This window comes from Phoxinus phoxinus (genome assembly GCF_949152265.1).
Source record: "Phoxinus phoxinus genome assembly, chromosome: 21".
In the NCBI taxonomy this organism is placed as follows: Eukaryota; Metazoa; Chordata; class Actinopteri; order Cypriniformes; family Leuciscidae; genus Phoxinus; species Phoxinus phoxinus.
Window position 1 is genome coordinate 14644966 of NC_136896.1, and position 14831 is coordinate 14659796.

The window sequence follows — 14831 nt, forward strand, 5'->3', positions numbered from 1 at the left end:
GACGTCTGGGCCAGTCTGAGTCTATTGTATTGGGACTGCAGTGCAGGTTAGCCAGGGAAATGCACTCAATCAATAATTCAATATTTGAACCTTCATATTTCTTCTTTTGGCCGCCTTTATATGCAGTGTATTCATGCACACACTTGATTAGTATTCATGCACAACAACTCAATCTCACTTACACACACATTCACACGCAGGAGGTTTGTGTCTCTACAAATGGTTTCCCATGTGTTTTGGAGAATCTTTTCATTCTCGACTGGTTCTTCAAAGAGACTTTCCAGCAGTCCCATGCAAAAAGCAGCTGAATAACTGAAAGCTCATTTTCCCGAATGAAATGACTATATAAACTGTCACTTGCTATAACCTATAAAAGATGTTCGGAAGGGTAAAAATCACCATCTGTATTGGTATTTCCATGGCAACGGACAAAATGCATTGTAGTGCATGAATCATAATTCATTTTCCTCCTTTTGTCCATGACACAATGAGGGATTAGGTCATTGCATTCCAGACTGCGGTTAACCCTCCTCAAAAGGGAGGTGGTTGGGGGGGTACAGTAGAACCCTTCGCTTTAGCACAACTGAATCTTAGGATGTCCATCGCTTGCATTGTGGGCCTAGAAAGAGAAAACTTCAATTCAAAAGTACCTGATTCTCCTGCTATGATGGACTATTGTCATTAACTTTGGGAGATTCACTGTGAGAACAAGCGATAAAGGGAAAACAGGAAGCTAAAAATGGCCTAAAATGAAGGGGAGGTTCTTTAATAACAGACTCCCCTTTGGGTTACAAAGTGCAGACAGATAATGAGTTTGTCTGTGTCTGTGTTCATTAGTGTGACATTGTTGGGGTGCAGATTTGGAGGCTGGGGGATATGCTGCTGGGGAGGAGCAGAAGCCAACATCAACACAGATGGAAGTCATCATTGTCCCAGCGGAGTCTGTTATGGTTTCCCCATATTCTCTTACACATACTCTCTCTGCACAGCTACGAATGGCAGGATGTACTGTAAGTCAATGACTGAAGAAAGTCTACCATGGACTTACCTAGTCCAAGACAGAATCTAATGTTTATTGATATATGGCAGTGTCGTCTTTGAACTCACTGTGCATGATGGGGTGGGAGGGTTGCATCATCTTTGTATTTTCAGCTTCTTAGCATAAAGTTTTTTTAAGATAGTGTGTTAAAAAACACACCTCAAGACCTCAGCGTTCTGTTTCATTTAAATGCATTCTGTCTAGCTAATTTTAAAAGGATGAATGTGCCCTGGACAGAAACAGCACTCAACACTCGTACTAAAGGAAGTCTTGAGATGTAAAATACAAAGAGATTTGATTGAGCCACCAAAAAGAATTAGACCAACCAAATTGCCACCTAGACAAAAACTTATCTAACTATAAGGGTACTGCACTGCTGATGGGCCTGTTTACAACTGGTAACTTCATGTGTTTTCTCTGATCCGATAGCTATCCCTATGAAAAGATCAGGTGTAAATGCCCTCCAAAATGCTTTTTTCGATCACTCAAACCACTTCAGGAGGTGATCTGAGGCGCATTCCAGCTGAAACTGGACTAGTCTAAATGCAACTGGTTGTTGAAACCACATACTGTATGTAAATTTTACTCCTCCTTAAAATTGTAAAAACAATAAACATGTGAGAGTGTGTTATAGGCTATTTGACATCTAATACCCAGACATGACAGCGATATTGTAACTGAGTCTCTTTAGCAAGACGATGCGCAAACTAACGCAAATAAAACAGTAAGTTGGAGATGCCCAACACAATCATCTTCATTAAAACAAGTAGTGTGACTAAATGATCTTACCAGTGATGATGCCGCTCTTTCTCCTATTGCGGTCTTTGATCTTAAAAATTAGTTGAGGATAAATAAAATGCAGCGCATATCTGTTGCTATCGTTGACAAACTAAAGTTAAATTGAATAAATGTTCATTTTTGCGGAGACACGTTTATGTGGCCAAGTGTAAATGGAAACATTTTAACAAATCAGATCATGCTATCCGATCATTAAAAAAACATGAAGTGACCAGGTGTAAACAAGCCCGATGTAGAACATATACTACATATTAGTCTATTTATCAAAATTTTAAACAACGGAAATTAGATATACAAAATGGCAATTTAATTTTCAAATAAATGTACTTAATTTTAATTAAATTAATCCACCTGAAAGTACTCTACGTATGAATGATGTATGCCACAGTGTTGATAATTACTGATGAAACTAGCCATAAAATTAAAATAAAACTTGAACTGGAATTTTTTTTTCCTGGATTTTGCTAACTACAGCGTTTGGCACTGTGGGCCCTAAAAGAGAAATTATCTTTCCAAAAGTGTCGGATTCTATGATGGAATCTTGACATGAACTGTCAGCATTTTGGGCAAAGAAGCGTTTACATTTAAAATGTGGCATTTTTGTATGTTTGCATATAGTCGGTTTTGGAAAAACGTTGTAAAAAGTAGGCTAAAGTTATGCAATTTTCACTCACAACACAAGTATTGCTGTCACTCCAAAAATGGCTATTGAAACTGTGCATGCATGTGCAGTAAACATAACTCTCACTTCTCTCTAAGTAATAGTAACTATTGGTTGAAAGAACTAAACTGGTATTTAGCAAGCACTATTCATGAACAGAAAGTCAGAAATTCCTCCCCTGGGTTCATTATAGTACATGTACAGGGAAGTTTTGCAGTGAATTTGCTGCCAAACATTTAGAAACTCAAAGCCACAGAGTTCAATTCAACACAAACACACACACACGCACAGAAAGTCTCCAGACAAGATTCTCCCCCTTGCGTACTGTGGCGTCTGCTGTCCTGTCCACGGCCCTATCTCACCACCCACATGCCCAGCTTCAGTCCCTTTCCTTCAATTCCTCCGTTTTTTCCCGATGTGGTTTTGACCACTTGTAAGGGCCATAGAAGGGCTTTAGTCGAACACACATACACACACACTGAATGTGCAGAATTAGGTCTGGCAGGAATATGACAAGGAGTCAGTTTATAAACCTGGCTCACTGACGCAATACTAAATCATCACATAGCTGGAGAGAGAGAGAGAGAAATGGAATGAAGAGGATGGAGCAGAGGGTGTGGTTGATGGAGAGCAGGAATAAGAAAAACTAAACAGCGCAATGGAAAAGAAAAAAATAATGGCCGCCTTTCGTGTTCTGCCTTTCCTCGGGCAGGTTTTGCACAGGCAGAGGTCCGAGCTTGGACTGCAGTAAATGGATATTTCTCTTCCCTCATCGTAATCTACAGTCCCACAATCCCCCGCCCCCTCACACCTTCCGGGAACGGGAACAGTCGGCCCCTCACACACACACACACACCGGGGTTATGCACGGATGGCTGAGGTAGGAAAGGATGTTTCTGATTATACTGTAAAGTGCTGAGTGTGTAAAGGGTGAACTGAAAAACAAGGTGCTGGGATGTGTGCGTTTGAGAATGACCAACTGCGACCCATGAACACCTGCTATTTATCGCAAGCATCTGCTGCTGCCCTCCAACAAAGATGATTGTTATTCTTACAAGCAAATACATGCGCGCGGGCGTAATCTGTTTCATGTGTGACGGATGAGACCACATCAGGGTCGTGTGTCGGTAACTATGAGGTCATGTGACAGAAAGCAGAGTGATGTGAACACTTCCTGCTGCTGTTTTACAGAGCTCATAAAAAACACTGAGCACTTCACAAAAAGAGACCATCAAACCACCAGCCAGTGGCAGTCAGGGTTCAGACGACATCACTTCCAAATATAGGACAATGCTATTTTTGTTTCTGGAATGCTAAAACAAACTTAGAAAAACCCTAAACTCACTGTAAAGAAACCAAAGTTTTCCCTGTTGACTTTTTTTGTTTAATAGAGCTGGGTGGTATATGGTAATGAACCTTCAGTAATGTTTCATTTATTAACATACAACATGAACTAACATTGAACAATACTTATACAGCATTTATTAGTTTATCTTAGTTAATGTTAATGAAGTAATATTTATTAATGCATTTGTTAACGCATTGAGCAACTAACAAGAACAAAACAATGAACAATAATAATATTTTTACTAGCATTAACAAAGATTAATAAATGCTTTGAAAAATATAGTGTTGTCCGTTCGAGTTAGCTAATGCATTAACTACTGTTAACTAATCTTATTGTAAAAAGTTACAGAATAAGGACTATGACAACTTTGGTGGCAAAAATAAATGAAGCACATTGTGAATAATACCAGTTTTAATGTCCATCATTTGGTCATTAGGTTTCCTAGACTCTCATTAGATTACTTTCCAAATCCAGCCGTGAGTAAGATTTTTTCTAAACAAATATAATACCTTTATTCCGCAAGGATGCATAAAATAGATCAAAAGTGACAGTAAAGAATATAATTGTGTCTGTATTGTAATAATATGCACATCTTACCATCCAGGGGTGAGGAATCTCTGGTAGGGGCATCTGAGGAGGGGCCGGGAGAGAGGTGTGTATCTCTGTCTTACATGAAGGCTCTGAGAGAAAAACAAACACATTCATAGAGAAAAATAAATTGATGCAGATAGTTAAGTAGATAAGTAGACATAAGATTGATAAGTAGACATAAGTCATGATGGTGAAGCTACATGGTGCAGTGTGAAGAGTTCATCTGAAGTCAAAGGTGAAAGTGGGTTTGTGCTTACCTCTAGTGGCTAGAACTCTGTGTAGGATGTTTAATATTTGCTGTTTCTTCTCTCTCACTCCGGCAGTTAAATACTCTCTGTCTAACAACTCCAGAAAGACCCGCAACTCTGCCAACAACTCCTCCATCGCTGAAAAAAAAACACACACATACAATCAGATATTCAATAAGCAAAATAAGAGCACAAGTTTGAGGCATAACAGCTTCTGCTTTGTTGATTTTCTCCTATTGACACTGTAAAGATGGGCCGTCAGCATTGCTCTGCCCTGAGATGCTGGCTGGCATCTCGTAAAAGCAGTATCTGGTATCTGTTGGCTCGGCACCTGAGGAATATCAAAGGCTATCAAATGTGAATTGCAGCCCTGGAAAATCAGAGGTCTATAAAACAGCATTACAATGGGCTCGGGCCCATACAAACACATAGCTGAAGGTTTACATAAGACTGAAAGGAGGGGGGGCTGCTGTAGGGACAGTTTCTTGACGTAAAACAGAGAATACAGCTCACTGATTAGTGTGTGCTATGGAAATTAATTGTGCATAGTGAATTGAGCGTGTCACTGTATGACTGCTGGTCTAGATTCCAGCCATCAAGACTGCCGCTGCACTAACATCTGGATATTTTTCAAGTTGGCTATAGTTCATTTGATTGCAGATATTACCCTTTAAAGTCCCTCCTTCGAGTACGCACACATCTAATTTGCAGTTTTTTTCTTTCTATTAAATATTTGAAATGTTCTTGTCTTTAAAGGGGTACACAAGACAATTGTTGAAGTTGGACAATATGGACCAAATACTGTATCTCTGTTTACAGTATATCTGTATTTTCTACAAAATGGGTTAAATGTTTAGTTTTACAATACACTGTTATACACTGTACACTGTTAGTGTTCTAATAAAAGCGCAATTGCTTGTGCTAAATGTAGAATGGTAAACCTACATTTAACATCCAACAAGAAATCATTTAGCAAAATGTATATTTCAGAAACAATTATTGTGCTCTTATTTTGCACTCCATCTGTTTGACGTATACATGCACATGTCGGCACTCCATCAGTGAAGTCGGTGAAGTTTAACAGAGACTCGCTTACTGTCAGAATGAGCCTTTATGCAAAATGGAAATACTCCTGTGACTTTCTAACATTTACAGATAAGCATACAACCATAATATATAAGTTATGCCAAAGGAAAGCGTGCCTCAAATGCATTAAACAGTAGGCTACATGCATCTGACAGGAGGGTAGCCGATTTAAGCTATAAGTTTAGGAAGCACGCAACCTCATAAGGACCCTGTGTCCTCCACAACATCAGTGTTTATCGATATAAACGTCTCATATCTCATTTAAAAATATATCAATATATCTTACCCAAGTCGATTTATACTCCAGCCCTACCAATTATTAGAAAAAAGTAGAAAGTTTATGAATACTTTTTCATGCGTCATAGTTAAACTGATTTAGGAAGACATTATGGTGTCCTTACATAAGGACATCTAATTTAATCATTGGAGTTCTTGTTGTTTTACTGGATAATTCAAATCACATGTTCTTGTGTTCGACTGAATAGACATTTCCTCACAGTATGTGTTTGAACTGCTCCTCTGTTACTGTTGACTATAATCTACCATCGTACTTCAACAGGACAACACTAAAATATTTATTCACAAGCTTGCAAAAAACAAAATGCTTTTTGGGATGATTTTTTTCTCCTAAAATGTCTATTCTGAACAACTAGCTTGATGCAAAGGTGATATGATCTATAAATGCATGTGCATAATATATAAAAGACACGGGCCTTCTAATGCACACATCACAAAGCACACATCTCTGTTTTAGCTGTAACTTTATATTTGTATTTAAAAAAAAATATTTAAATAATAAATAGATAGTTATTAATCAGAATTATGATTATTAAAAACAGAATATTCTTTTAATAATTATGTAATTGTATATATTCCTATTTATTTATTACTACTACATACAAATATATTATTATTATTATTATACATAAAATAAATATATAATTTTCCTGCAAATAATATGGTATTCAAATCATCCCACAAGAAAAAAAACACAAAAGGATAACTAGAAACATTTGTTACATTTTTGTATAAAGGAACATTTTCAACAGATTTGATGGGTCTTAGATCTCATATTGCTGTGTATGAAGAAAAATATAATAAGCTTATACCATTTCCAGTTGTTCCTGTAACATTCCCAGTCCAACAGCTTGCATGTCAGAGTGAATAAAGCTAATGAAGCACTTTCAGTAATGGTGGCCAAATAACATGAAAGGAGATACACTTTAAAAACCAACCGAGCGAACCAAATCGCTGCATTAAAGAGCACCAAGTGCCACACAGAAATAAGGACCACCTTCAAACTGCTTGGGGGCAAAGAAAGTCAAGAGAAAGAGAATGAGAGAGAAAAAGGACAAGGGGAAAACTTTAAACAAAAACAACCACCCACATTCACAATTCTCTGACTCTGATTCTTCTTCATTCACACACTCTCGACTGACTAACCCTAGCGTAAACAAAACTAAATGATGAAAGATCCAAGAAATGAGTCCAAAAAACCCATCTTTAAAAAAAAAAAAAAGACACATCGCAAGCTTAAATCCTGAGGAATGACAACATATGTTAACACATCCAGACCAATTTTTTTTTTAAACAATTCTAGTCTTGTTTTACAAATACCTGCCAAATTGACCAGAAAGAGGCAGATGCCATGCCAGAGAAGGTTTCACCAAGCAAAGCTGATTTTAATTCGGTGTTGACAGAGAGAAATAATGGATGGTATTCAGCTTGGTGGTTATCTAGAACCAGTTTGACAAGTTGACCTAGTGAACTCTCAGAAAAACATCATTCACAGCCTCTGCTGAACAAAAATCACATTATTCTATCATTCCAACCCAAATTCAATAATATAGAGGGATGAGGTCTGCAAAAGCAATTGTGATGCTGCCAGCATGCAAGAACCAGTATTATTTTGTGAACGTGTGTGCATTTATGTAGGTGTGTATGTATATGTGGTTACGGTCTACCACCCAGGCCGCTGAGAAGCAACAACATCCTTGAAATTCTCCAAAAGAAATGTGTGTGTGTGTACACGTACAGATTACAGAGAACTTTTCTCTCCGCGCTGTCATCCTATCCGACCCTTCCGTCACATTTTAGAGCAGTTCTCTTTAATGAACCGTTCAAATCCTTATGCACATGATCTATGACCTACCGTATATAATCAGGCATGAACCCATGCCAAGTTTCTGTGGAGTACCCACCATCCCACATCCTTCACTCACTCTTCTCTTCTTTTATCTCTCTCACTCCCACTTCTCCATTTCAATTTCCATACTGAGCCAAGACGCTTTTTTCCCCCCTCACTTCAGATGGGGAAAGACATGGCGGCTAACAATAAACCTTTGAAAAAAAGAGATAGCAAACAACATTTTGCTTTGGTTAAGAAACCTGCCAAGAACATAAACGTGAACTTTTTGCTCTTCTGTCCTCCCTGACTCCTCATCCAGTGTAGTGCTTCTCTTTGATGTCTGCTGACAGGATCCAGACGGAGAGCCTGAGCCGGTGATGGCTGAGATACAACACAAGCTCCTTCATACTCCAATCCGGTCTTACACACCGATAGCCTTGGAGGCTGAACAGACAGACAGATGTATGTATGTGGATAGATGTATGGATGTATGGATGGATGGATGTATGGATGGATGTATGGATGGATGGATGGATGGATGGATGGATGGATGGATGGATGGATGGATGGATGGATGGATGGATGGATGGATGGAAGGTAAAGATAAAAAGGAAAGCATGCCAATCTTGCTTAACACGAGTCACGTCAAAGATCTTTAAAAACAAATCAGTTCACTCTGCTGTAACAGTGTTTTGTGTAAATAATAGCAAATTAAGATTTTATCTGCCTGAAATTTCTAAAACTTACATAGTTACATAATCTATTATAAATCATCAATAAAATTGGACAAAAGTCGTGTAATACATTTTCTTCTTTAGCTCAAATTGTGCTAAAATGTTTTCCTTAAGCTTTGAATATGCACAGTACACATCTTTATTATTTACAAAAAAGTTTTTAAAATATTTTTTTAACAGGTAAAGTGTCTTTTAGAAATATATATTTTTATAGTTTTAAAAATGATTTTTAATTCAGAAAACTACAATTTGAATATTTTCCAAAGCAATGATACTGTAAAAAGCTTAATGCAACAGCAAAATTGTATTATTTTCACAGTTTAATGGATTTTTTAATTAATAGATCTCTACGCAAAATTATATCATTGACCTCTGGGGTTTAAAGTTTTAACTGAAAGGCAGGACAGCCACCATAATTCGATTGATTTTTCTATGAGCAATCCGTCTCTGTCCATATCCCTGTTCCACTCGAACCCAAAATATCAATATTATCAATCATCGAATATATACGGTTACGGTATAGAATCTCTCGTATATCTGGGTGCCCAGAACTAAATGTTTGGCAGCTGTGAAGAAGGCAGCTACTAATCTGTGGTTTGTGAAATTAGGCTGCTTTACGGTTTGGCCTCATCATGGTTACCGCTCACTGCCACAGGCCAGGGCACAACAGAGTACCACTCAGACTACACAAGCCTGGAAAATAGTAGAAAACTACAGGAGAGAAGAAAATATTCAACAGATGCTCCACTGTCCCACTAATGATGGCCTTCAATACCAGCATCTGTGTAGTCACATATATATCAAACGCAACGGGATCATCAATAAGAGAATATCTCAGCTGTGTGATTACATTCATCTCTGCGTTTGATTATATGCGTGTACTATCCATGTGTGTTCACATGAACATATGAGGAAAATACTGAGGTTTCAATTATGAAAGGATGGTTTCAAATATACGTCCATAAATGTGTACTTGTGTTTATGAGTTTGTGTGTGTGTGTATATAATTACAGAGCGCTAAACCACAGTGGGCAGAGGGGTGGGAGAGAGGAGCCACTGGTTACAGAAACCTTTAAGGATGATCCTTCTAGAGTGGGGGAAACTCCATGGTGCCTGGGAAACTGAGCAGAGAAGTGATTGTATCCACTTTTTATGTGTGCATTTATGACTGCTCACCAGCATTTGCCTTCCAACAATTACTTGGAATGAATTGAAGCATATTTATGAGTTTACCGTGTCTGTACAGGATGATCAGTTTACAGCATTGATAATAATTGAAAAAAAAATAATAACCAGATAAGCATATTATGCTGAAAATGCAGCTTTGCCATCACAAAAAAACAAACAAACATAGAAAACAGCTATTTTAAATTGTAAAATATTCATGCATTTTTATCATTTTTTTTTTACAAATATTAATTAAAAAAGGTGCCATTAATGTAAAATACAACATCAAATATTCTATGTAAATCTATGAATGTTGACAATTTAGTTTATGCCCCAAATATGCTTCCCACCCCCATCATGATCTGCATATTGAACAATAACTGAATATTAAATGAGGCTGAACCAAGGGTCACAAAAATATACTTAACTTAATAGCAATGTCATGGCGAACACACGGACCTCTCTCGCACTTAAATTTCAGACTTAAATATATGATTAAAAACTGCAGTAGCCAAGCAGTTGACAGAATGGGTGGAAAAGACAGAGCAAGGCAAAGTTAAAGAATTCTCTTTTGGGTCTTTTTTTTTGGGTCAGACATCTCTGCTTGGTGGGAAGGAAGGGCTTTGGGGGTTTCTTGGCACGTGTACGCCTTTAAAAACTCATCAGTGTGGAAACTGTCAGAGAGGAGACGAGACCCCCTAAAATAAAGCCAAGTAGGCTAACAGACCAATACCCACATCACACGCTGTAATCGAGTGCCAAATCATACCATGTCAGACTGGTCTAACAACACAGTGCCATATGTTCCTAAATGCCAATAAACACATTAACCACCAGCGCAGCCCAGTATGAGCTTTAAAACAAGATGAAAAGTTCAAATCCACAAGGAACATTGTCACATCTGGAACTATGCTGACATGTTTTAGTGCAAAAACTCATGTAAGGGATAATCATGGTCTTTCTTTAACACTAAATAAACCCCAAACTGGGTGACCAGGACCACCCAAAAAAGTAGAGGGGTCTTGTAACGACCTGAAGGAGTTTATTTTGCAATAATGATACAGACAGTGGTCCCATATCTTGGACAACAGTCATTCTGAAATGTAATGTTTGACTACTACAACTGACCAATTAGAATCAAGTATTTAAGAGAGCAAAGCAACAATGCTATGGCAAAAAAAAACACTTGGCCCTTTACAACAAAACTCCAAAGCCAATGCTACGCCCTGCCCTCAGATACCGTTAAACCACTGTGGACAAAAGGGCTCTGTCATATCCAACCAAGTGCAGAGTTGTGATGCACATACAGGATACCTGACACCTCACAGCTGCCAGCCAACCAGCCAATCACAGATTCCCTACCTATCCAGCTCATATTGTGTTTTCGAAAGTGCAGACTTCTGTGACAGAAGATAACAGGGCACCTGTATCACCCTAGAGTTATTATGGGTGACTGGAATCACTCTTCTGATTTAATTATTAAATGTATAGCTAGTATTCTAATACTATTAAAATAAAATGTAAAAGAGAATTTAGACCTATTTTATTTTAATTAAATGTAAATCTGAACATTACTGAATAAAAAATTAATAAACACACACAGCAAACAAATAGCACGAATTCCTTGCAACATCATGTCCTTGAATTTACCGCCTCTTCACACATCAAATTGTAATGGCTTTTCTAACTGACCTGAGAAGAGCTGTGAGGGATTAAAATGAGAAGGACTGGGGTGAACTCAGCTCTTCCCAAACAAAGACGGTAATATCGCCTTTGAAATGTCCATTATGTTAAATATTTTTATTTCTTCACTTAGGCTACTGATTCTTTTAAATTCATTTAACACGAAGCGCGAGGGTGTAATGAGAAATGCGTTTTATCATAGGCTACACGTTGTGATACTGCATGCATCTCACTAAAGATACATTGTTCTTTCATAGCCACTATTACACGTGGACATGACACATTATTAATCAACGATCTCAAAGCATGCAATGCATCCACTCATGGGGATAGTCTGGACTCTGGACACTCACCCCTCGAGGCGAACAGTATGGGGTCGCTCCGCATCTTAAAGTCAAACGCATCTAACTCCGGGTAGGTAGGGGTTGCAGGCGTGTGTCCGACAGCTGCTGTATTTCATTAAAATCCGCGCAACAGAGCCGTCTCTGTTTCCCCCTTTCTCTCTATGCAAACCAGCAGAGCTCCGCTAGCTTTCCGCCCGGCAATGTCTCGTTTCCTCTGAAAACTTCCCCTGACTTTCTCCTCGATCCTGACACAGACAGAGCAGCTCTGTTCGCTTTCTGTTTATCGAGATCCCGACAGCACACCGCTGCGCCTTCGAAGGGAAGCTTCTTGGAGACTTAAAAGAAAATCTTTCACTTTCTCTCTATGTCGTGCTCGGCGAAAACTGGGACCTCCTTCCTTTCTATTTAGTTCCCTCTTTTCTCCGCCCTGTAGCCCAACTTCTCCAATTCCACAGCTGGATACAGCGCATGTGTGTGTGGAGAGGCATTAACGAGCACGTAATGTTTAGTGAAACTTATGCAATGTTACGTTTAATATTACCATATTTAAGATTAGAACACTATCTCAGAATGATCAAGAATATCTGTATCTGTGTGTCTTCAAAGAAAACTTAATACACAAGCTCAAGAAAAGGATAAACTCTTTAGATTCTGGTTCATACTGATCTATTTTCGAATAAAATGTTTTCATCAATCTTGCTTAACTAACAATATTTGAATTAAATAAATGAATCGTAATTGTAACTGTTTGCCATTGTGTGCATTTAGATCAGAGGAGGCCAGGTGAAAAAAAGGTTAGCTGCTTTATTCTAGCACAAGTGAACATTCTTCTCTGCCAAGTTTATACATGAATATCTATAAATCAATCATCTATTTATGTATTAATAATTACAAGTCATTCATCTGAAAGGGTCTATAAAAAGTGAGAAACTCTATAATCACAGCGTCAGCGTGGTTGAAAACAGCAGGGTCATTGGCCTACAGATGTTTTAGCGCAGTCTTTCGTAGCTAAAAAAAAGTGAGGTTTTTCCAATAACCTTAGTCCTTGTTTAGGGTTAGGGTTAGGAATACGGGGGGATGGGTTTGGGCCAAATACCGAGCTCGGAGCTCTCTCTCCTCAGACGGCATGCCAAATACGCATACCATTATTCTATCTGACTTATTTGAAAGTGTGAACTCGTGAACTACAAGTCAATGTAAAAGCATGTCTGGATTGAAAAACGGTGCACGCCAAGTGAACTGGTGTGTGTGTCAGTAGGATATTGTATCTGGACAGTGATCCATGTATTTGACCTTGGCACAAAAACAACAACTATATGCTCTGACATCATACTGGGGAGAGAATCAAATTGATATGCTGACATTAAGTCCACCCAAAGCCTGCAGCACAGCGGAGAGCAACAGTGCCGTTGACTCAGAGGTTTCAACACAAAGCCTGCATTCCCCACAGTATCAGATTCAACACTGTATCAGATTCAAACAAGTGCCAGTTTTACAATAACATACTTATCTGTGTTCCGTTTGTTTAGTTGCTTTCCTTTTTATCAGTTGGGGTATACCTTGTGTGTTTAACTTCAATTGCAGATGTTTTGATAAAACAAGAACACTCATGCATTGTCAACTGCTTCTTGTGGTATCACATGAAAGTCATGACAAAGCCATTATTATACTCGCATTAAAAAAGGTGCAATCTATTATGTGGCGAAGAGAATAGGAAGAGAGAGTTAGGTTACACTGAACTAAATCTTTGAGGTCATTATAACTGCACAATTCAATACAGTGATATCTTAAAAGGTTAAAAAGTCTAGAGAGATACACCAGAAGAGCTGAAACCCATACAAAAAATAGGGCTACATCCGGAAATTGTGAAACATTTCAGTTCTGTCTAGAATCTCAACTATTGAGTCATTTAACTAATTTCTAATGAAAGCTACATGAAATACACAAATTGTACTTATACAGAAACAAAGAAAAACATTTTTATCTGACCATGTTATGATGTTAACCACAATATGAGTAAACTTTATCTCTTCACAGTTCCAGACACACTTAAAAAGTATGTGACACCCTTCTAACATGACTTGGTCCTCACATCACGTGCTCAGGATGTTGAAAGCTGGGTGGAGGCCCGTACTGGCAAACTGGTAACTGTGAGGGGTGTAAGCTTTAAACAAACAAATCTCTAATGACGCATTAAAGAGCCTGGTAGCCAGTGGAATGACTGTTTCCTCTGGGTTCCACTGCAGGGCATTCATTACAGCAAACTTAAAGGGTATTTTTTTCAGGGGCAACACGAGCTGAATTCAAGGTCTTTTAAAGTGAATCCCATAGAATGTGTCTCTGTGTCACTCATCAGTGCTTATGTGTTTTCACATCTTCAAGGAATGCAGCAACAATTTGTGCCAAACACCTAATTACTAAGATGGCTGGCTTCGCTGGCAAAAAAACACAAACCAAAATCATATGCACACCACCTGCAAGACAATATGATCTTAGATTCCACAGACAAATTCATTTAAATGCTCTGTTGTTTCTGCACTCTATTAAAAACTAACATTTCTAATCAGATTCCTGAATGAACCCTTTGACATTTATTTTTCAGCCCTGAAATGCTTGCAGGACTTGCTGAACCTTTATAATTGCTGGACAATGTTTTCAGAGTTATCTGGAGTGTTGCAGAGTGTTTTTGATTCATTTAAAACAATTGAAAATAATCTCTGCAATCTGCACTGCTACTCTCAGTATCCAAACAGCAGAAAAGTGACTGAGATTTTAAAAGACATTTGGCTATAGTCTTCACACACACACACACACACACACACGCGCGCGCGTGCGCGCGCACACACACACACGCACACACACACACACACACACACACACACACACACACACACACACACACACACACACACAATCAAGCCAAAGCCTTAAGGAATTAACAAAGAGTAGACTGACAGATTTGCTGTGCCTCCTGCGGTCCTAAATCCTGTCTAACCCTTTATAG

The 14831-nt window shown here is 38.4% G+C and overlaps 1 protein-coding gene across 3 annotated transcripts in view; it reads right to left on the bottom strand.

Moving 5' to 3' along the window:
• The window catches only part of afap1 (actin filament associated protein 1), a 51887-nt gene that overhangs the window by 22696 nt on the left and 14360 nt on the right, over positions 1 to 14831 (bottom strand). The window contains exons 1-3 of one of the 3 annotated variants that reach the window (XM_079594446.1): positions 11837 to 12212; positions 4695 to 4823; positions 4444 to 4526 (exon numbers count right to left, since the gene is read on the bottom strand). In XM_079594446.1, the coding sequence (XP_079450572.1) occupies positions 4444 to 4526; positions 4695 to 4823; positions 11837 to 11870 (246 nt within the window). In that variant the 5' untranslated portion in view covers positions 11871 to 12212. Of the gene's footprint in view, positions 1 to 4443; positions 4527 to 4694; positions 4824 to 11836; positions 12213 to 14831 lie in introns of those variants that run through there. The other 2 variants (XM_079594448.1, XM_079594447.1) reach the window with 2 other exon arrangements.